The sequence below is a fragment of the Zootoca vivipara genome, chromosome 6, assembly GCF_963506605.1.
Source record: "Zootoca vivipara chromosome 6, rZooViv1.1, whole genome shotgun sequence".
In the NCBI taxonomy this organism is placed as follows: domain Eukaryota; kingdom Metazoa; phylum Chordata; class Lepidosauria; order Squamata; family Lacertidae; genus Zootoca; species Zootoca vivipara.
The window spans coordinates 605662-627188 of NC_083281.1; the positions used below are offsets into that span (position 1 = coordinate 605662).

At 51.0% G+C, this 21527-nt stretch overlaps 1 protein-coding gene across 4 annotated transcripts in view; it reads left to right on the plus strand.

Annotated features, from left to right (window-relative positions):
• The window catches only part of ARHGEF18 (Rho/Rac guanine nucleotide exchange factor 18), a 53377-nt gene that overhangs the window by 12036 nt on the left and 19814 nt on the right, over positions 1 to 21527 (plus strand). For 3 of the 4 annotated variants that reach the window (XM_060276489.1, XM_035116970.2, XM_060276491.1), the window contains exons 5-13: positions 195 to 312; positions 1232 to 1289; positions 1785 to 1829; positions 2071 to 2151; positions 2280 to 2385; positions 3109 to 3265; positions 14448 to 14515; positions 15376 to 15439; positions 19999 to 20137. In XM_060276489.1, the coding sequence (XP_060132472.1) occupies positions 195 to 312; positions 1232 to 1289; positions 1785 to 1829; positions 2071 to 2151; positions 2280 to 2385; positions 3109 to 3265; positions 14448 to 14515; positions 15376 to 15439; positions 19999 to 20137 (836 nt within the window). Of the gene's footprint in view, positions 1 to 194; positions 313 to 1231; positions 1290 to 1784; positions 1830 to 2070; positions 2152 to 2279; positions 2386 to 3108; positions 3266 to 14446; positions 14516 to 15375; positions 15440 to 19998; positions 20138 to 21527 lie in introns of all 4 variants that reach the window. The other variant, XM_060276490.1, reaches the window with a different exon arrangement.

A 21527-nucleotide genomic window follows, 5' to 3' on the forward strand; every position in this document is an offset into this window, starting at 1 on the left:
CTTTCTTTCCTTCTCTTTCCTTCCTTCTCATTCTCTTTCCTTCCTTCTTTCTCCTTCCTTCCTTCTCCTTCTTTTTCCTTCCTTCCTTCCTTCTCCCTCCTTCCCTTCCCTTCCTTCCTTCTCTTTCTTTCTCCCTTCCTTCCTTCTACTTCCTTCTCCTTCCTTCCTTCCTCCTCTTCCTTTGCTTTCCCCAGGGTTTCAGCAGTGGCGGAGGGAAGCGGCTGAGGTCCAAGTCCGTCCCGACCCCCTGTGATGGCGCTTCTTCCTTGCGCATGTCCCACAGCCTAGAGGTCTCGCTTCCGGTCACTGTGGGTCAGTAGTCCTTGTGGGACATGGTCTTTATTGGATGCAGGCACAGTGACAGGAATGGGGGGGGGGCTTTCTTGTCCAGCTCCAAATTTGGTGGGACTCATTTATGCAGGCTGATGGGTTCAGACCCAGAGAAGGGAACTCTCCGTTTTTCTTCAGAAGTTGTTTTTGGAAGAGAGGTTCTCCCAGGCTTCTCCCTATGGCAAAACTATCCAAGGGAGTCTATAGGCCTTGAGCTGGAATTCTTGGGCCCTTCTGGAGACTGCTGCTATTTTATTTTATTCATTTTATTTATATAATGCACCTTGCTTCATCCAAGGACCCCAGGGTGATTAGCAGAATGAAAACACCAAACCGTGTTTGTGGATGGGGATTCAAATCACGCAGCAGCAAATTTGGCTTGCTTGATCAAAGCTGCTTTGGCATCTGGCACAATAACCCCATTCCCACACCCCACCCCACCCCAGAAATATATCAGCCTCCCTCTCTCTTTTGCCAGGAAGATGCACAGGGAAATGTGGGTGTGATAGCACTTTGCTCTGATGCTGTGTCGCTTTAACCTCCCTGTGCAAATAAGTCGGAAGGATGACAAATCAGGATGTGGGGCTGTTGTGGTTTTGTTTTATTAAAACACAAAGGCTGATCGTTTTACAATGTGACCAATTTATCCTATAAAGTGGGAGTCGTCTTATACATGGATAGTGGATAGGGTGGACGATTGATTGGCTGCTGCCACGGCTGTCATCAACTATTGGGCATGTTATTGGTTGCTGTGTCAATGGTTGGTGTCGATTGGCTGACGCTGCGGCAATTGGGCAGGCGATTGGCAGCTTCTTAAATTTGAGTCCCCCCAAATAGGGGGTGCCTTATACACGAAAAGGTATGGTAAATAAATGTTACTGCTTCTGGTGTTGCGTTTCAGGGATTGCGCCACCGGTGCTGGAGCTGGTTGAAAAGGACCAGGTAGCCCCGGAGCAAGTGTAAGTGGCCACTGCCCTTTGCCCCTAGTTCACACCCACCACAGACTCTGATGATGCCCCCCAAACCCTTCCACCACTGTCTGCTCTGAAGTGCTGCGTAGGGCAGAATTTGAGAGCCCCCTCCCGCAAGGATCAGGTCCATGTGAAACGGAGCTGTGAGGAATCTCCCGCCTGGAAAATTGGCCTGGTGTATTTTATTTACACCAGAGAATTGCAGAGTTGAAAAGGGAACAAGGGGGTCATTGAGTACAACCCCCTGCAATGCAGGAATCTTTTGTGCACTTGAACCCCTGACCCTGAGATGAAGAGTCTCGTGCTCTACCAACTGAGATGCCCCAAGGGTCCCAGGAAAAGATCCAGGGCTGGGGTTCCACGTGGGACATAGCTGCACCCCTGAAGAAGGCAGGGAGGGGGGCAGATGGACATGACACAGGCATCAATTCTCACCTCAACCCGCCCTGCCTTCGTCTCTGATGTCATCCCTTCTCTTGACAGGCTGATGGTGCAACAGGTGCTGAAGGAGCTGACTCAGTACCACGGGTGAGTCTTGGTGGTTGTGGGAATGAATCATCATCTCAGAGTGGGACAGGGTGGTGGCTGAAAAAGGGTTGCGGCAGAGCATCTGCTTTGAATGCAGAAGGCCCCAGCTCCTGAGCTCCTGGGCTGAGCCTGTTCCCTGAAGCATCTCTGTTTCGTAGCCACTGTTTTGACACTCAGCTCAGTGAAGCCACACCCAGCCACCCTCCTCCTGACATATTTGCACGCCTGGCTCCCGTTCCAGGGCGAAGCACGGGCTGTGTGCCCCCGAAGGCAATGGCGAAGCCCCGCAGAACCTGACCTGGTTCGAGTTCCTGTCTAACGAGTGAGTGAGCCACTCTTGCGGGGGGTGGGGTGGGGCAGCGTGCTCCGAAGGTGTAAGAAATGAATTTAATGAAGCACACAAGCCCCCTGCCCCCTGAACCACCCTCGGCTCTTTCTTTCCCCATCCAGGACTGAAGACAGCGGGAAGAGCGACAAGGCCGAGAGAGGGACCAAGGTGAGGCGCCGCTTGAGCAACCTCCGCAGCCGGGTCACCGGATCGTGGCAGAAGGAGAAGGTGAGAGGCAGAGCCGGGCAGAGGAGCACCTCCCAGAAAGGAGGTGGAGCTAGAAATGACAAGAGGTGGAGCTAAGGCTTCCCTGAAAGGCAGTGGTGGCAGGTGCCTATTGGGAAAGCAGGAAGCCTCAAAGGGAGGCGGAGCTAGTAACAATGAGAGGTGTAGCTAAGGCTTCCCCAAAGGGCAGTGGTGGCTGGTACCCATTGGAGCCTGGGAAGGAGGCGGAGCCAGAGGCAAGGAGAGGCAGAGCCAACTAGTTATAGCTTTGCAAACCCCCCCCTTTCCTGAGTTCTGTCAGGGGCAGGGGTCAGCAAACTTTTTCAGCAGGGGGCCGGTCCACTGTCCCTCAGACCTTGTGGGGGGCCGGACTATATTTTGGGGGGGGAAATGAACGAATTCCTATGCCCCACAAATAACCCAGAGATCCATTTTAAATAAAAGGACACATTCTACTCATGTAAAAACATGCTGGTTCCTGGACCGTCCGCGGGCCAGATTTAGAAGGCGATTGGGCCGCATCCGGCCCCCGGGCCTTAGTTTGGGGATGCCTGGCCAAGGGCCAGCAATGAGCTGGAGGAGGAGGGTCACCCCCTTGACCAGTTGTAAGCAAGGAGGCGGGCAGGTGGGGGGCAGGCTGAGAGGTACAGAGGGCCACCTCCAGCCTCTGGACCTGAGTTTGCCCACGTGGTTCCCACGGTCTGAATTTTCTGCTCTTCTTTTCAGGGTAAGAGCAAAGGCCGCGAGAAGGAGGCGGTGGAGGTGAAGGAGCGGCCGCGGGCACTGCATGGGCATGAGCTGACGCCGGGCACCTTCTCGGCCGCCGCCTGCTGCTCCCTCTGCGGCAAGAGCCTGCTGAACAAAGCGGGGCTGCAGTGCTTGAGTGAGTAGCGGCCCCCCGAGGTCACCGGGGGCTCCCCTGGCCCACGCACGCCTGCTTGGCGGGGTGGCTGGGTCCTGGGCACCCTGGCTTGGCGCCTGCTCCCTGCAAACTCCTCTCCCTCTTTGCATGCGATTCCCAGCCATGGGCATAACTGCTTTCGGACAAAGCTGCGACTTTTGGGGCCGATCAGAAATAGGTTCAGTTTGGGTATCGATTACTCCGTTTGAGGGGGCGGCACGGAAAGCAGCACAAAACAGCGCGAAACCCAGCACACACAACCCTGGCACCAGTGTGGAGCCAGGTTGGGTTTGGGCCATTTACTTGTGATCCCAGTTTGAGTGTTGATCACTCAGTTTTGGGTGGAGAGGCAGCACAAAACGTGGGGTTGGCAGTACAATACCGGCACAAAACTTTGGCACCTGTTTGGAGTTGGTCGGAGGACCGGCATTAATTTGCGACCCCAATTTGCCGCGCCAGTTACTCCATTTCGAGCGGAGGCACACGAAATGCAAGGTTTTCACCCCAAACCGGTTGCCGAACTTGGCGTCCGTTTGCAGGGCACCCGAAATTTCAGGGTCGCATGTTAACAAGCCGGCAGCCGTCAAAATATTGCCTTACCATCCGCCACGAATCCGCAAAACAATGGAAGTACGAAACAGCACAAAACTTTGGCGCCTGTTTGGAGTCGGTCGGAGATTGGATTTTTTTATGGCATTAACTTGTGACCCCGATTTGCTGCGCCAATTTCTCTGTTTGGAGGGGAGGCACGCGAAATGCAAGGTTTTCAGCACAAAACGGGTGCCGAATTCTGGCATCCATTTGCAGGGCGCCCGGAATTTTGGGGTCGCCCGTTAACGGAGCCAACAACCGTCGAAATATTGCCTTACCATCTGCCACGAATCTGCATCTTAAAACATTTCTAAGTTGGCATCTGTCCGTCATCCGGGCAACCTCTAGGCGTGGGCATGGCACCTAGGGAGTTGTTGTTTAGTCGTTTAGTCGTGTCCGACTCTTCGTGACCCCATGGTGACCTAGGGAGACGAAGAGCAAATAAATGGAATGATTGAGCGCAGAATTCTACCGCGGAAATGTAGGGGTGTGATAATGGGATCCCCATGGGTCATCTAGTCCACCCCCCCAACATTGCGACACATAAATAATATTATTTGTTTGTTTGCCCAAAGGTCGCAGCATTGGAAACAATTCGAAACAGATCAATGAAACCAATGGCTGTAAACGTAGGTCGGTTATACTGAATGCAAATGAAAAGTGATTTAAATAAAATTAAAAATAGTAATAAAATTATATATATATATATATATATATATATATATATATATATATATATATATATAGTTTTCAATTACAATCCAATCATAGCCTCATTATAACAATACAAATTTATAATACAATTATTAATACTGTACTGATTAAAAGATTAATAGAAAAATCAAATATTTGTTAGCCAAGCCAGACATTTTTTTTAAATGTTTGATCACACTTTATGAACCAGACAATTCAAACATAAAACACCAAGAAATTATCAATACTGACTAAAAATAATAATAAAAAATCAAATATTTGTTAGCCAAGCCAGACATTTATTTTTTTAAAAAATGGAGCAGTTTTTAAACATTTGATCAGACTTTGTTAACTGAACAGTTCAAGCATAAAACACCAATCATCGTAGAATTTAATTTAAGTCTGAGGGGAAAGACCCCCTTATGTTGAAAGATCATTACTATTACTGTAATTTCAGAGGAGAATTCAGATGGATGTGCTAAAACTCTAATTTATTTTCTCAGGCCTTTGCTGGACAAAGCGGCCAGCCGACGGCAATCATTCAATTCAAATTTTATTTCATTGATTAAGTTTAAAGGCGGTTTGACAAGCGGCCTTGAAACACTTAAGCTGAGGTGATTTTAATCTGCTTTAGTGTTTTAACTTTCATGTGGTTAATTTCCCCCCCCGCGTGAATTAAATTGATATTAAAAACGTCCGCATTCTCCTCCTCCTTCGTTAAAACCAAACTGTGTGTGTGTGTTTTTTAAATATATATATAAATTTAATAAAATTTATTCATGGCCTGATTGTTAATAATAATAATGATAATAATAATAAATCCCTTAAAGCGTATTGTGAGAAGATAAAATGACGACACTGAGGAAAATTCGTAACCCTACATTAAAATGACCTCCGCTTTCTTTAGTGTCTCAAAGGCAGCCTGTTAAACTGCCTTTAACCTTAATATTAAATAGTGAATTGAATTATCACGGCACACGAATTCCCACATGGATTTACACTTAATTCATGCTGTTTTATGTACCGCCTTAATCCTCCAGTGTCTCTCTAAAGCAGCTTTACAAAGGGGCAGTGTGCGGTAATAATAAATAAAAATTAAAGGCTATATATATAAATTAAATAAATAAATAAGTCGGCTGAGACTAGAAAATCTAATTAAAATATTAATAAATAACTGAAACGTATTCCCCCCCTTTATTTTGCACTGACGAAAAAATAACGCAAATTCACTTTAAAAATAATAATAAAATGAAGGGGGGAATATAAGATCCTATAGTGAGAGAAAGGAGCGCGTGTTGTTTTATCATGATAATATTACGTGATTTATTATTTTCCACACATTTGCCTGCCAAAAAAATAAGGCCGCAGCTCTCGAAAAGCCGACGCGGTTGCCACGGCGACGAACCGTCGCGGAAGGAGGTGAGGCGAAGTCTCGCGATATCTTGAGCGCCGCCTCTGCCCGATCTTTCGAAAGGGCCGCCAAGTCCCTCGCCCTGGGATCTCGCGAGATATCGGGTGGGGGGGGGCGTGACCGAGCTAGACCAGCTCTCCGTTGCCTGACGGGAGACGCGGCCTCGCGAGACCCTGCGGGAATGGGCGGGGAAGTCTCGCGAGATGGAGGGCCGAGGGGGCAGTGGCTTAGCGAGGAGGAGGAGGAGGAAGAAGAGGCTGCGCCGGTCGGGCTCCCTCGGGGCGGCAGAAGGAGCGCCCGCCTCCGTCGCTGAGAGAGCCGGGTAGGCGACACGGGCCTGAACTGCCGGGCCCCTTCTGATGACGTCAGAGGTCAGTGGTAGTCAACCTCTTATTATGCCAAGCGATGCGCGCCCCCAAAACGAGGGGAGTTTTATTCCACCGCCCTGACTGTGTGTGTGTCTGACTGTGGTGTAGAGCTATGTTGAGCTGGGTGTCTTGAAAGTCAAGTTGCTAGTCCTCTTGCAGAAAATCAAGTTGCTAGTCCTCATGCATCTAAAATAAGGATTGGAAAGCCTATAGCTCTCCCAGATGGGGAAAGTCAAGTTCCTAGTTCTTATGTGTCTCAGACGAGGCCAGGGGAGCCAATGGCCCTCCCAGATGGGAAATGTCAAGTTCCTAGGCCTCATGCGTCTAAAACAAGGATGGGGGAGACTGTGGCTCTTGCAGAGGTGGAAAGTCAAGTTCCTAGTCCTCTTGCATCTAAAACGAGGGTGGGGGAGCCACTGTAGCAAGAAGAAACTGCCCACTCCATCACCATGGGGCCTCCGGAACCCAGAGCATGTATGCTGGGATCGGGGTGGGGATGCTGTAGGAAGGTCTCTGGCCAGGTGGAAGGATGTCGGTCCCTGGTTCAAATCCCCCAGAAAGGGAGGAAGGGGCTCCTGTGGTGCTCGGTCCCCGTCACGGTCCTCAGGACGTGCGCCAGTAGAGCATGGCAAGAGCGCACTGGGTCCTCGTGGCGTCCAACCCCAGTTGCTTGGGAGTCACGAGTGGGGAGAGTCGTGCTGTGTCGCTCAGATCCTGTTGGGGGGCTTCTTCCCTTTGGGGCATCTTTTTGGTCCCTGTGGGAACAGAATATCTGAGGAGCCTGCCGGATCCGACCCAGCAGGGCCCATCTCGTCCAGCATCTTGTTCTCACAGTGACCCAGAGCAGGATTCGAATGCAAGAGCAACGCCCCTCCTGAAGTTTGCAGCAACCAGCATTCAGAAGCATTGCTGCTGCCTTCAGTGACTAGCAGCCATTTGTTCTGTGAATTTGTCCACCAAGCTTGGTGGCCACCTCTGCCTCCAGCGGGAGGGAGTTCTACTGTTTAACAGCGTCCTGCGTGAAGGACCCTCCCACCACCTTTGACCGCTGGCTGGGTTGCCTCAGATGACCGCCTCTTTTGACTGGGACGAGCAAAGCCCAGCCTCTCCCTATAGCAGCTTCCGTAGGTGTGATTTGGCATCTTGCCTCTGGTCGATTCCCTCCAGCCGCTTCTGGTTACCTTTCGATGAATGTTTTGGTCAGGAGTGTTTTGGGCGAAGGGGAAAGGGAGCGAACGCCGACCTTGCGAAGGACAAATGCAGCCGATGATTTGCTCCAAAGTCTAAAGTCCTCGCTGGCGCGGCCGAGTTTGTGGCCGAGGGCCGTGTCGCCCAGAGGCTTCTGCAAACACCACCCCAAACCACCTGTAATAATAATAATAATATTTGCACCTCGCCTATCTGGCTGGGTCGCCCCGGCCACTCTGGGCAGCTTCCAACAAACAGAAAAGCATAATGAAAAATCAAACATTAGTTGTATAGTTACCAAAAAATGCTTTTTTTGGTCCAGCTTGCCGTTTTGATTTGCTCTCCATCCTCCCCTTCTGACTCTGTATTATTATTATTATTATTATTATTATTATTATTATTATTACCCTGCCCATTTGGCTGGGTTGTATAATCTGCTGCGTAGTAACAGCCCATACAGGGATTGAACCTGCAACCTCGGGGTTATCGCCACAAAGCTCTACCCAACTGAGCTCTCTAGGCCAGTGTTTCTCAACCTTTTTTGGGCCACGGCACACTTGTTCCGTGAAAAAAATCACGAGGCACACCACCATTAAAAGAGTTAAAAAATTTAACTCTGTGCCGCCCTATATTATAATTATGACTGTAAGAAACACTTGCCAAATATTGCTTTCCGGCGGGTCAGTGTTGTGTATTGGCGGCCGCCAGGCACGTGACAATGCAAATCGCCCTTCTCGTCGCCGCACGTCGCGGCACACCAGCCAGCGGAACAGTGGTTGAGAAACACTGCTCTAGGCATCAGATTTAGATTTAGATTATTTTGACAGCTTTAATTTTGGAGACAACGTGGTACGTTATCGGTACGATAGTGCTATAATATAACAATTGTAATAGGTTAAAGGAAAGCAACAATTTATCAGTTTTAGAGTGAGGCCCAAAACTAGTTGCGGTTGCCAGGACATTACTGTTCCCTGCAGGTTCACCCAACGCCTTAATTACATAGTTTCCTTTGTATGTTTAAGACACACCTCTTTTAACTTGGACTTTTGACACATTAGGAGCCACCGTATAAGAACACTTTTTAAAACTGCGTTTTAAAATGGCTCTAACCTGCCAGTGGACCTTAAAAGGGGATAATAATAATAATAATAATAATATATTATTATTATTATTATTTATACCCCGCCCATCTAACTGGGTTTCCCCAGCCACTCTGGGCGGCTTCCAACAGAAAAATAAAATACAATAATGGATTAAACATTAAAAGCCTCCCTAAACAGGGCTGCCTTCAGATGTCTTCGAAAAATCTGGTAGCTGTTTTTCTCTTTGACATCTGATGGGAGGGCGTTCCACAGGGCGGGCGCCACTACCGAGAAGGCCCTCTGCCTGGTCCCCTGCAACTTGGCTTCTCGCAACGCGGAACCGCCAGAAGGCCCTCGGTGCTGGACCTCAGTGTCTGCGCAGAACGATGGGGGTGGAGACGCTCCTTCAGATGATGATGATGATGATAGCCAGGAGGACTGGAATCCTCTTATTTTGCGGGGAGGGTCCGTAGCTCTGTGGTATTTAATTTCATTTCACTTTTAGTTTGTACACCGCCTTTGTATACAGTCGTACCTTGGTTGTCGAACGGAATCTGTTCCCGAAGTCCATTTGAAAACATTCGGGAACCAAGGCGCGGCTTCCGATTGAGTGCAAGAAGCGTTTGGACGTTTGGGTTCCAGAAAACATTCGAAAACCGGAACACTCACTTCCGGGCTTGCGGCGTTCGGGAGCCAAAACGGACGAGTACCAAGGCACTTGACAACCACAAGGCGGTTTAGGGCAACAAAATATACGACGAACACACACTTTATAATAATCTGATCCAATACGAAAAGTCTAAGGAGACATATCTTTAAAACAGAACAGGCTTGCATCAAATAAAGTAATATTCAGTAATCTGTTAGAATATAATAGTACACAATAAAATAAACTCTCAGAGCATCAGCAAATAGATAAATTCCTGTCCGCTGTCACCCTCCCTTCCTCACCTCCCTCTGGCAGGGAAGTTTGGGGGTCTGTTAATCCCTTTTCCTAAACACACACACCCCTTACTGTTTATATGCCATGGGGTTGGATGAATCCCAGAAAGGCCTTGGCAGGGCAGCTCTCTGGGAGGGCCGTGCTGGGGGTCCGAGAGCTATACAGAGTTTGTGCCGGTGTTGAAGAGAAGCTTTTCCTCTCAGCCTCCTCTTTGTTGTTGTTGTTGTTTAGTCGTTTAGTCGTGTCCGACTCTTCGTGACCCCATGGACGCCAGGCACTCCTGTCTTCCACTGCCTCCCGCAGTTTGGTCAAACTCATGTTCGTAGCTTCGAGAACACTGTCCAACCATCTCGTCCTCTGTCGTCCCCTTCTCCTAGTGCCCTCAATCTTTCCCAACATCAGGGTCTTTTCCAAGGATTCTTCTCTTCTCATGAGGAGGCCAAAGTATTGGAGCCTCAGCTTTAGGATCTGTCCTTCCAGTGAACAGCCACCTCTGTTCCAGGCTAAACATCCCCAGCTCCTTCAACAGTTCCCAGAAGGCTTGGCTTCCAGACCCTTGATCATCTTGGTCACCCTTCTCTGTTAAAATTCAAATTCTTCATATCTTCTCATTTTCATGGCTCCATTAAAATGCACGGTGCTTTATTAAGCAGCATGAAGATTAGGTCCCTGGCCCCAGGGGCCGTACGGACACTGTGGCATGTGGCAAAATGTGAAAAACTGGAAGAGGAGGATGGAATTGTCAAGTTGGAAGGGACTCAAACCCAAAACCTTGGCGTTACCAGCCCCATGCTCGAGGAAAGACCTTCCTGCTGTGTATCTCTGGCTGCACTTTTTTCCTGCTTTTGCAAGCAACACCTGGCCAGAGGTGCCTTAATCAGCAGCCTCCAGGTGCTTCTGAACTCCAAGCTCAGCCGTGTGATGCAGCAGCCATCCATGGAAGTCTAGCGTCCAGATCAAGGGGAACTAGGCAGGGCCAAATATCAATATATCGTCCAAAACCAGTTTAAAGTCCAGGGGAAATAGATCGGTATATCGCGATGCTTAGCTGACAATGCATCACCGATCTTGAGTACCAGATATTGCCCTAGTAGAAACCAAACCTTATGAGCAGCAGGAGCTGAGAGCATGCTTAGCCTGGAGAAGAGGACAGATAACAGCAGTCACCTTCAGATATCGGAAGGGCTGTCACATTTATATATATATATATTTCTATTTTTCCTGCCCAGAGGGGAGAATTCGAACCAGTGGCTTCTGATGACAAGAAACGAGATTGCAACCAAACACTGTGAAACCCGGAAGTAAATGATTTGGTTTCCAAACAGCTTTCGGAAGCCGAACGTGCTGCTCGGCTTCCGTTTTCAGTTTCCCTGTTGTATTGAGGCTTCCACTTTCAGTTTTCGAATGTTTTGGAAGTCAAACAGTCTTCCGGAACGGATTACGTTCGAAAACCGAGGTTCCACTGTAGTAGAGGGGTTTCGACAGGGGGCTGGACTCCCCCAGAAGGCGAACTTCTCCTCCGTCGGAGGTTTTCAAACAGATATTGGGGATCCCCCTGCCAAGGATTCCTCAGCTGTGACTTCTTGCAGGGGGTTGGGCTAGATGACCCAGAGGACCCTTTCCAGCTCTGCAGTTCTGCACATGCAAGCCTCGGCTGGGCAGCGCTTCCTTCGCCCCACCTGTCCATTTGGACACGTGCGCTGGGGCCGGCCCCCTCCCCATCCCAAGCCGCTAGCTGCACTCCATGGATCCTCCCCAGACTTCGCCCCCGAAAGCCCCTGCAGGAGTTTGTGATTTTAAACAAGGCAGGCAGGAGGGGAACTCTTGAGTCCAGCCTGCCTGCTCGGTTTCTGTTTATTTTTGCCCTTTCCCACTTCCGAGATGCTTGGCATACCTTTTGGGGTGAGGTCATCCTAGGCACGGGAGTTCCTGGTTTCCTTCACCCTTTCTTTGCTGCTTTTAAAAAAACCCCGTTTGATCCAGCTGGTTTGGTGGCTGAAACCTCTTTCACCTTGAGACTTTTGGCCTCGGAAGGAAGGAAGAAGCCTTTCCTCTCTCTGTCGAGGAATGTGCAGGTAGAAGGAGGTGCCTTTTTGTGGAGTGGGGGTTTGGGGCGGTGGGGCCGTTTAGAGATCTAACGGCCTGAAAGATCCATTCGCTCGGTGGCTCTCACCTGCCTCTCCCTCCCTCTTTCTAGAGCACACCCCACCCCCTTTTAGCATGCATTTAAAACAGAGCAGTTATAACGGATGAAAATTAAAAGGTGAAAAACATCTGGCCCACTCAGTCGGTAGAGCACGAGACTCTTTAATTCTCTGGGTTGCGGGTTCGAGCCCCCCGTTGGGCCAAGGTTTCCTGCATTGCAGGGGGGTTGGACTACATGGCTGTTAGGGCTATGGGCGCTGCCGCCAGGCTCATAAACAGTTGTTCCCCTGTGGCGAGCGGAGATCTTCTCCAGGTGAACAGGCTTCGGTGATGAACAGAAGGCTCCCATTTCTCTTTCTTGGGCCCCGAGTGCCCAGGCATACATGGAAGTTCTGTTTTCATCTCCCAAGGAGGCTTAATTCTCCGGTGCCCATGGGTTTGCAAAGCCAGTTACCCCCTGACTCCACACCTCTGGCACTTGGGGTTGTTTTTTAGGGGCCTTTGAGCAGACAGCGGCCCCTCACCCCCCCCCCACTGCTTTCTAAGCAGCTCCGAACGTTTGTTGCCCTCGTTCGCCTGTGGGACGGTTGCCCCACCCAGTCTGCAGAAGGGTCAGACTGGGAACACCCTGCTGTGGGCTCCCCACCCCCTTCCCATCGGCCTCAATCTTGCGTGAATTGCATAAGCCGGTTCAGCTTGTCTTGGAGACGAATCCTGACGTCTTCTGTGCTTCCGCCAGCGGCAGGACGAAGGTAGCAACGAAACTGGCGGTTGTTGGCTCTGAGCATAGAATCATAGAATTGTAGAATCGTAGAGTTGGAAGAGACCACAAGGGCCATCCAGTCCAACCCCCTGCCAAGCAGGAAACACCATCAAAGCATTCTTGACATATGCCTGTCAAGCCTCTGCTTAAAGACCTCCAAAGAAGGAGACTCCACCACACTCCTTGGTAGCAAATTCCACTGTCGAACAGCTCTTACTGTCAGGAAGTTCTTCCTAATGTTTAGGTGGAATCTTCTTTCTTGTAGTTTGAATCCATGAAAGAAGATTCCACCTAAACATTAGAAAGAACTTCCTGACAGTAAGAGCTGTTCGGCAGTGGAATTTGCTACCAAGGAGTGTGGCAGAGAGAGAGAGAAGAGGCGGGGGGGGGGGCATTCGCTGTGAACACATCTCTGTGTGCCGCCATATTCCCCCCTCCCTTTCTGGGGTGGGTGGGTGTGTTTTAAGCAAAGAGCCTCCTTATCCCAGGAACCTTATCGGAGCAGCCATACTGTCTCTGGAGGTTCCCAGGGTCATCCTGTGCCACCTGCAGACCTAAGGATTTGCCATCTTGGCCTGAGAGCCAGACTGAGCACAGGCCTAGATGATGGATCCGTGGCTTGCTTTTAAAGTTTTAAACGTTTGATGTTTAATCGTGTTTTGAATATTCTGTTGGGACTGCCCAGAGTGACCGGGGAAACCCAGCGGGGTATAAATAATAAAAAAAGGTCAAGGTCAAGGACCCCTGGGCGGTTAAGTCCAGTCGAAGGTGACTATGGGGTTGCAGTGCTCATCTCGCTTTCAGGCCAAGGGAGCCAGCATTTGCCCACAGACAGCTTTTCTGGGTTATGTGGCCAGCAGGACTAAACCGCTTCTGGCACAGCAGGATGCCGTGACGAAAGCCAGAGCTCACAGAAACAGCGTTTACCTTCCCGCTGTGGTGGTACCTATTTATCTACTTGCGGTGGCATGCTTTCGAACTGCTAGGTTAGCAGGAGCTGGGACAGAGCAATGGGAGCTCACCCCATTGTGCGGATTCAAAACACTGACTTCCTGATCAGCAAGCCCAAGAGGCTCAGTGGTTTAGACCACAGCACCACCCCTCTCCCTTTTTATGAACAATAAGTATTATTATTATTATTATTAGCACGGTATCATAGAATCATAGCTTTCTGGAGTGGGAAGGGATCCTGAGGGTCATCTAGCTCAACCCACAGCAACGCAGAAATATTTTGCTCACCATGTGCTCGAACCCACAACCCCGAGATGAAGAGTCTCTTGCTCCACTGAGCTATCCCAGCAATCAGAAACTCAGATATATAAGCCAGGCCCCAAATGGCTCCATAAACCATGGTAGCAGTTCCCAAAATGGAACGTCTACCGTGTTTCTCATATTATAAGACATGTCTTATATTTATTTTTTCCTCAAAAAAACCACACTATGGCTTATTTTCAAGGGATGTCTTATTTTTTTCCTCCTCCTCCTGCCGCGGCCGGCATTGCTGCTGCGCCTATCACTATGTCTTATTTTCGGGGTATGGCTTATATTCATTGAATGCTTAAGAATCCTGCTATGGCTTATTTTATGGGTATGTCTTAAAATATGAGAAACAGGGTAGTTGCCGTTTTGGGGCAAGGCGGCTCTAAAGTCTTGTTTTTCAAAGGAGGGGACTTGCCGTGATTGATTCTCATTTAAAGATCTGGCTAGTTCAGAGGACCTTGAGCTGCTTTAAGAGCTTGGAGAACCGGAAGAAGAAAAGCCTTTTTCTCCAGGGGCAGTTTGTTAGCGGCTGTTGCCTCCTGTGACAGGGAGTTCCACAGTTGAGCCGTGCCCTGCGCTTAGAAGGGCTTTCTGCTGGCCGCGCTGAGCTCTGCATGTGCTCAAAGTCATCTCTGTGGCACTTGGCGTCGGGATGTGGCTTCTGGGATCGGCCCGGTGAGAAGGAAGCCCCATTCTTCTTTTTCTTTTCCCCCTCCTCAGATTGTGCAGTGAACGTCCACAAAAACTGCAAGACCCTCTTGTCTGAATGCAGTGGGGCCAGGCCCAAGGTAAGCCCCTCCTTTTAAATCTCGGGCAGGGGGAAGGTGGGGGGACACAGAAGGAACTCTTGGCCTCCCTTCATCGCCAGCTAAACATTGCGATATAGCGATAATAGATCATGACATCTGAAATGAGGGCGGGGCTATGTAGAGGCATCGGCTGGCTTTGCGGTTTCCCTCGCACCTTTATCCTTTATCGCTTTTTTATCATTGTTGTTATTAATATTCTGATGGGAGCTGCCCAGAGTAGCTGGGGAAACCCAGCCAGATGGGTGGGGTATAAATAAATTATTATTATTATTATTATTATTATTATTATTATTATTATTATTATCATTACAGGTAGGTAGCCATGTTGGTCTGCTGTAGTTGAAACAAAATTTTAAAATACCTGTTGTTGTTGTTGTTGCTGCTGCGATTCACTGAGAGAGCTGAGCCGGCTGAGTGAACAGGAGCTGCAGGAATCGAGAGAAGCCTTGGCTGGCTTAATGCTTTCCCCCATACAGTGGTACCTCGGAAGTGGAACGGAACCCGTTCCGGAAGTCCATTCGACTTCCAAAACATTCAGGAACCGAGGCGCGGCTTCCGATGGGCCGCAGCCAATCAGAAGCCGCGTCAGACGTTCGTCTTCCAAAGAGCGTTCCCAAACTGGAACACTCACTTCCAGGTTTGCGGCGTTCGGGAGCCAAAACGTTCGACTCGCAAGCATTCGGGATCCAAGGTGCGACTGTATTGTGATTTTGGCATAGCGCACACACGTCATGATTCGCGATATCTTGCCGCGGTGAAGCCCTTCAAGTCCAGCCTTCTGTTCTCATTGTGCTGTGTCTCTTCTTTCTTCCTCCCTCCCCCCCTTTTCTATCTTGCAGCAAAGAGATTTGTTCCTCCGCCCTCCGAGCTCTCCACCCAGTTCGCTCCGGAGCTACAGCCCAGGTTCGTACCCCGAAATAATCTATTTCCGCGACCGTGGCTTTGCTTGCAGACAGGGCCCTGGCTCTCCCCCCCCCCCCCCCTACGAGGAAAGGCGGAAGTGTTTGGGCCTCTTCAGTTCAGAGGAGAGGCAAGGAAGAGGCAATCTGGTTGAAGTAAAATCACGTCTGGCACACAGCAAGTGGGTGCAGCAAAGTTTTGGGTGCAGCAAAGTTTAGCACATGGTTAGACTATGGAACTCTCTGCCACAGGAGGCAGTGACGGCCACCAACTTTTAAAAAAGAGAATGGACAAGTTGGTGGAGGAGAATCGGGCTACCAGTAGGCACGATGGCTGTGCCCTTCTGCATCCATCAAGGAATGCTTCTGAATCCAGTTTCTGGAAACCGCAGTAGTTTGGGGGGGGGGAGAGGGCTCTTGTGCTCACGCCCTGTTTGTGGGTTTCCCATAATGGGCAACTGCTTGGGCCACTGGAATGCTACTAGATAGGCCATTGGCCTGATCGAACGCTACAAAAGTGGGGGGCACTCAACAGCCCAGAAAGTGGCTCCTCCTTTTCCTCGCTCGGGAAAGCTCTAGAACGTTCCTGAGCAGCCTTTTTAATGCTTCTTTTTTTATTCCCTTCATCTCACCTCATTGTGAAACCTCAAAAAAAAAAAGGGAACAAAAAATATCACAGAGCCCTGAGAAAATCGATAAGCTGTTTTCCCATCGATTGCTTGCTTGGCAGCTGTGAAATGGGGAAAAATAGATATCTATCTATCTATCTATATCTATCACCAGGTTGACTATTTGTGCATGTGTGTTAAATTGTGCCGGTTTTTCTTGGCTCCTGGCACTGAGTGGGGCTAAAAAAGAAGAAGGTGGGTAAGGGATTGGAAGCAGGCTGGGGTGGGGGGGTGGGGAGAGCGGTTGAAACATCTCTGCGGTGCGCAGTCTGGTCTGTTGGGAGAAGCGGCTGGGGGATCAATGGCGCTCCTCGGCGGCCTGCAGGCTGTGCTAATTGAACTCAGAAAATGGCTTGCTTTTCGGGGAGCCTGGCTTGGGGGGGGAGGGAGGGGGACTTGGAGGGGGGAGAGCCGGCCAAACGAGAAACCGTTTCGGGGGCCGGCAGTTCTCCCACTCACCTCGCGGTCCCCCAAGCCAGCGGAGGGCAGAAAATGAGATGGAGGGGCCATCCGTGGGACGGGTCCAGGGTGGAGGCCTTGGCTGTGGAGTTCTGCACCCCACGGCTTTTAGCTTGTGATGGGGGGTGGAAGCGCCCAGGGGGACGACTTCGTTTCACCAGCCCCCTCTGCGTGGCCGTGGGCCTGTGCGGCAGGAATCGTTTCTGTGATGGGCATAATAATAATAATAATAATAATAATAATAATAATAATAATAATAATAATAATAATTTATTATTTATCCCCCGCCCATCTGGCTGGGTTTCCCCAGCCACTCTGGGTGGCTTCCAACAGAAAAATTAAAATACACTAATTTCTTAAACATTAAAAGCCTCCCTAAACAGGGCTGCCTTCGGATGTCTTCTAAAAATCTGGTAGCTGTTTTCCTTTTTGACATCTGATGGGAGGGTGTTCCACAGGGCGGGGGCCACTACCGAGAAGGCCCTCTGCCTGGTTCCCTGCAACTTGGCTTCTCTCAATGAGGGAACCGCAAGAAGGCTCTCGGAGCTGGACCTCAGTGTCCGGGCAGAATGATGGAGGTGGAGACGCTCCTTCAGGTATACTGGACCGAGGCCGTTTAGGGCTTTAAAGGTCAGCACCAACACTTTGAATTGTGCTCGGAAACGTCCTGGGAGTCAATGTAGATCTTTGAAGACTGGTGTTATGTGGTCTCGGCGGCCGCTCCCAGTCACCACTCTAGCTGGCGCATTCTGGGTTAGTGGTAGTTTCCGGGTCACCTTCAAAGGTAGAGCGCATTGCAGTAGTCCAAGCGGGAGATAACTAGAGCATGCACCACTCTGGCAAGACAATCTGCAGGCAGGTAGGTTCTCAGCCTGCGTACCAGATGGAGCTGATAGACAGCTGCCCTGGGCATGAGAAAAGCCAGCATTATCAGGCCCCTCTAGGCCAGCTTCCTCGTCTCACGGCAACAAATACCCCCCGAGAACCTACGAGTCTAGATAGACTGCCTCTGGAGCAAGAGGCTCCACAAGAACGCAAGCCGTCTGGCTGCCACAGCATCGAGCCAGCTCAGCCTCCTCGCAGTGGCCAACCAGACGACTCAATGGGAACCCTGCAAGCCTGATCTGAGTGCGAGAACCCTCTGCCCTCCTGTGTTTCCCAGCAACCGGGATTCAGAAGCATGGCCGCCTCGAACCGAACCGCTGCAGCCAGCGGCTTTCGACAGCCCTCTCCTCCTCCTCCTCCTCCTCCTCCTCCCTGGATTTCTCTCTTTGACAGCCAGCAGTGCAGCAGGGAGTTCCGCAGTTCAGGTCTTGGACTACGCAAGGAAGCCCTTCCTTTTTAAGAGCTTTCACTTTTGCTACTTAAAACTGCTTTCCTCCTTTCTGACTGCCGCTTTCCCCGGAGCACCTCAGAGATCTGTTTCAGGGCTGCTGTGCGGACGAGAAGGGCCTGTTCTTCCGCGCTGGGCGACTGAAGCGAGGTTGGATCCGGGGAGAGAGTTTCATTTCCCCGAGCTCCTTTCCAGCAAAGCAGGCTTGTCGGGAGTAAACAGACCCCCGTGGGGAGAGCCCGGCCAGCCTTGCTGTCTTCTTCCAGCCCAATATTCCCAGAAGCCCAATATCCTCAGAACCGCGAGCACAGTCTGGCGGCTGCGGTTCTCTGGGCTTCAGCCAGGGACATTCCCGGCCTCTCCCTGGCCGTCTGCAGGCAAGGGCAGCGCTTTTCTGCTCAGCTGAAGCAAACCCACCCCCCAAAGTCCTTGTGATTCCAAGTTAGGCCCTTGGTCTGTTGAGCTTGGCATTGCCTGCACGGGCTTGGCAGCAGCTCCCCAAGGTTTTGGAGCCGGCTCTACCTCCCCTGTTCGAAATTCGCTGGGCACGTTTTGCACCTGGCTTTCAACCGCTTGCGACCTGGTGACGTCTCCGTCATCTGGATCATTCCTGTTTCCACACGCTCAGGCCCCATCCTGTTGAATTCTATCCGTGGTATTTCATCTGCGCAACAGGAATGAATTTCGGGGACCAAAATGCTTTTTCTGGGTAGCCCGAACGGCAGCAGCAAACGACGTTATAGTGGATCGTTGCCGCTTGTCTTTGCTTTCCCCCGCTCGCCGTTGGGAAGGATATCCCTGCGTTACGAGTGCTCCGTGTCACCATTTAAAAAAAGGTCAGAATAGACCAGGCTTCCTCAAACTGCAGCCCTCCAGATGTTTTTGGCCTACAGCTCCCATGATCCCTAGCTAGCAGGACCAGTGGTCAGGGATGATGGGAATTGTAGTCTCAAAACATCTGAAGGGTCGAGGTTGAGGAAGCCTGGAATAGACCAATATATTGGTGGACTGTTCCTGGATCGAAAGACTTCCCTTCTTTCACTTCTCAGAGCTCTTAACTCGGCTGAAGGCAGTCCTCTGAACTAGCCAGGGGTTTAACTGAGAATCCGTCCCAGTAAGTCCATCCTTTGGAAAATAAGACTTTAGAGCCGTCCTGCTCAAAAATGGCACCTGGACGTTCCATTTTGGCAACTGCCTCCTTGATTTAAGGAGCCATTCGGCGGCCAGCTTATATTTTGCGAGTTTCTGACGCTGCCTCCCTCTGGCCCTTCCCCACCTGGGTGAGTGGGTGTTTTTGTGTCTTCTCTCCTCCTTTTCTTGGCCACAGCAGCCTGCAATTCTTAATTTGATTCCTCCCCCTCCCCAATTGCCAATGTTTCTAGCCGACGAAACATGGTCTCCCCCTAATTCCATTTATTTTACACCGGAGCCGTTTTCACTTTTGTGCATCAAACGCCACGGAGGGCGAACACACCTTGTCCGTTTGCCGACTCGGCTCGTCTTCCAGCTCCTCAGAGTCTCAGTTCAGTGCGGCGGCCGTGAGCCACTCACCATTACCCCCCCCCCACTCCCTCCCTCGCGGTTGTAAGATAATTCTCTGCTTTGACACATGGGAGCATGTTCTCCCTTTGGGAGCAGAGGTGTAAATAATTGCGGGCTCCGGCCGCTAAACGAGGGACTTAGCAATTTCCAGAGCGCACAGTGGGGGCCCAATTTCCTCCCCTCCAGACTTGCCTGCTGATTCCGCCAATACGCCCCCTGCTGCTGAGCGGCAGTGCTTGCCTCTCTGGACATTTCTAGAAGGGCCGGCTGGGCGGCATAAAAGCGTGCCGTGCCCCCCCCCCGGGCCACACTGCCGTCTCGCAGGCATGGGCAACGCCACATCCAAGAGTGGCAGCGGCGCCGCGGCGCCCTCGGAGCTGCTCTTCTGCGGCTCCTTCTCCAACCGCTGGAACGAGAGCGTCTTCCTGGAGAACGAGCTGCTGACCTCCCGGATCCTCTCCGTCCTCCGGCCGCACTCGGACGGGCGGGGGCTCCTGCGGGCGGCCGGGCCGCCCTTCGCCGCCCGCTTCCTGAGCACCAACTCTGCCTTTGCCTCCGTAGCCTCCGCCCTCCGGGAGCACCCACACGGATCCCTCCTGGGCCCGGATGGCGGCGCCCTCGGGATGACGATCGCGCAGAGGGGGAGCTCGCCCACGCCGCTGGCCGACACAGCTTCCATCAGGGCTGCCGCTAAGACAGGGTGAGTAGGCAAGCCTGCCCTGGGGGGGCTCCTTCCTGCATCTGGAAAGAGCGTCCCCGCCTTTGCACAGCTCTCCTGTCTTTCTCTCCTCCTGCCTCCCTTTTGCAGAAAAAAACATGGGTCATAAAGGACCCCCGAAAGAGGGGAGACTCTTCCCCCACCCCGGACTTGTGGCAGGTGCATTCAGCATGATTTCAGATTGAAATATTTCTGGTTCATTTGGAAGGGGGGGGCAGCATCAGGAGATTGCAGTCTGGTATTTTATAGCACGAGGCTGTTGTCAGTATGAAATCCTTCCTTCCTTGGTTTTATTTCTTAGCTCAGCACACGACTCTTAATCTCAGGGCTGTGGCTTCGAGCCCCACGTTAGGGCAAAAAGATTCTTGCATTGCCAGGAGTTGGGCTGGATGACCCTCGGGGGGGGGGGGGTGTCCCTTCCAACTCTACGATTCTGCAACGTAGGTAAAATGGAGAACATTTAGAACAGGGGTGGCCAACTTCCAAGAGACTACAATCTACTCACAGAGTTAAAAACTGGCAGTGATTACCCCCTTTTTGGGGGTTCAGGTCAAAGTTGTTGAGGTTTTTTTTAGGAAGGAAAGCCTTGTTTTGGGGGGTTCACGTAAAAGTTGTTGAACCTTTAGGGAAGAGGAAAGCGACATTGAGCTCTTTTTTTAGGAAGGAAAGCCCTGTTTTGGGTGGTTCAGGTCATTTTAGGGGTGCAGGGCAAAGATGTTGAGCTTTTTTTTTAGGGAAGCCAAAGTTTTTTAGCTTCTGTGGGGGAGCCACTGATCTACCGGTGATCTACCACAGACGTCCAGTGATCTACCGGTAGATCACGATCTACCTGTTGGACATGCCTGATTTAGAACAACAGGTGAAAATCCGACGGGAAGCAAAACTATCTGGCGGGCATGTAGGCTGAGTCCAGTTGCATGGGGGTTAAAACCGCAGAGCCCGGCCGAAGGATATCAGCGCTATCTGGTTGTCGAGTCTAGTTCAAGAGTTGCCCTGAAAATGCACGCTCAATAGAGGGACTCCAAGTCGTATAGAAAGCGCTTGGAGGTCCTAGTCCTTGTCCGAATCTCAGGCTGTGTGTCCTTTTCTCTGTTCCAGAGTAAGGGGGACCAAGCGCCCCCTGTCCGATTCAGGGCTGCTTCCCCTTGAGCTGGTGTGCGTCTGTTTCTCGGGGAGGCGGTGTGGACGTCTCGGTCTCCCTCTGCTCAGCTTTCCTAGCGAAGGAACAGCTCTCCCTTTGGGGCCGGGCTTGGAAAGGTCTCCTGACGCCGGCAGGCTGTCAAGTGTGGGGAGTGAGATTTACGGGGGGGCTGAAATGTGCAAGAGCGGGGCTAGCTGTGCAAGGGAGAGGAGGGCGAGGGCAGGAACCAGC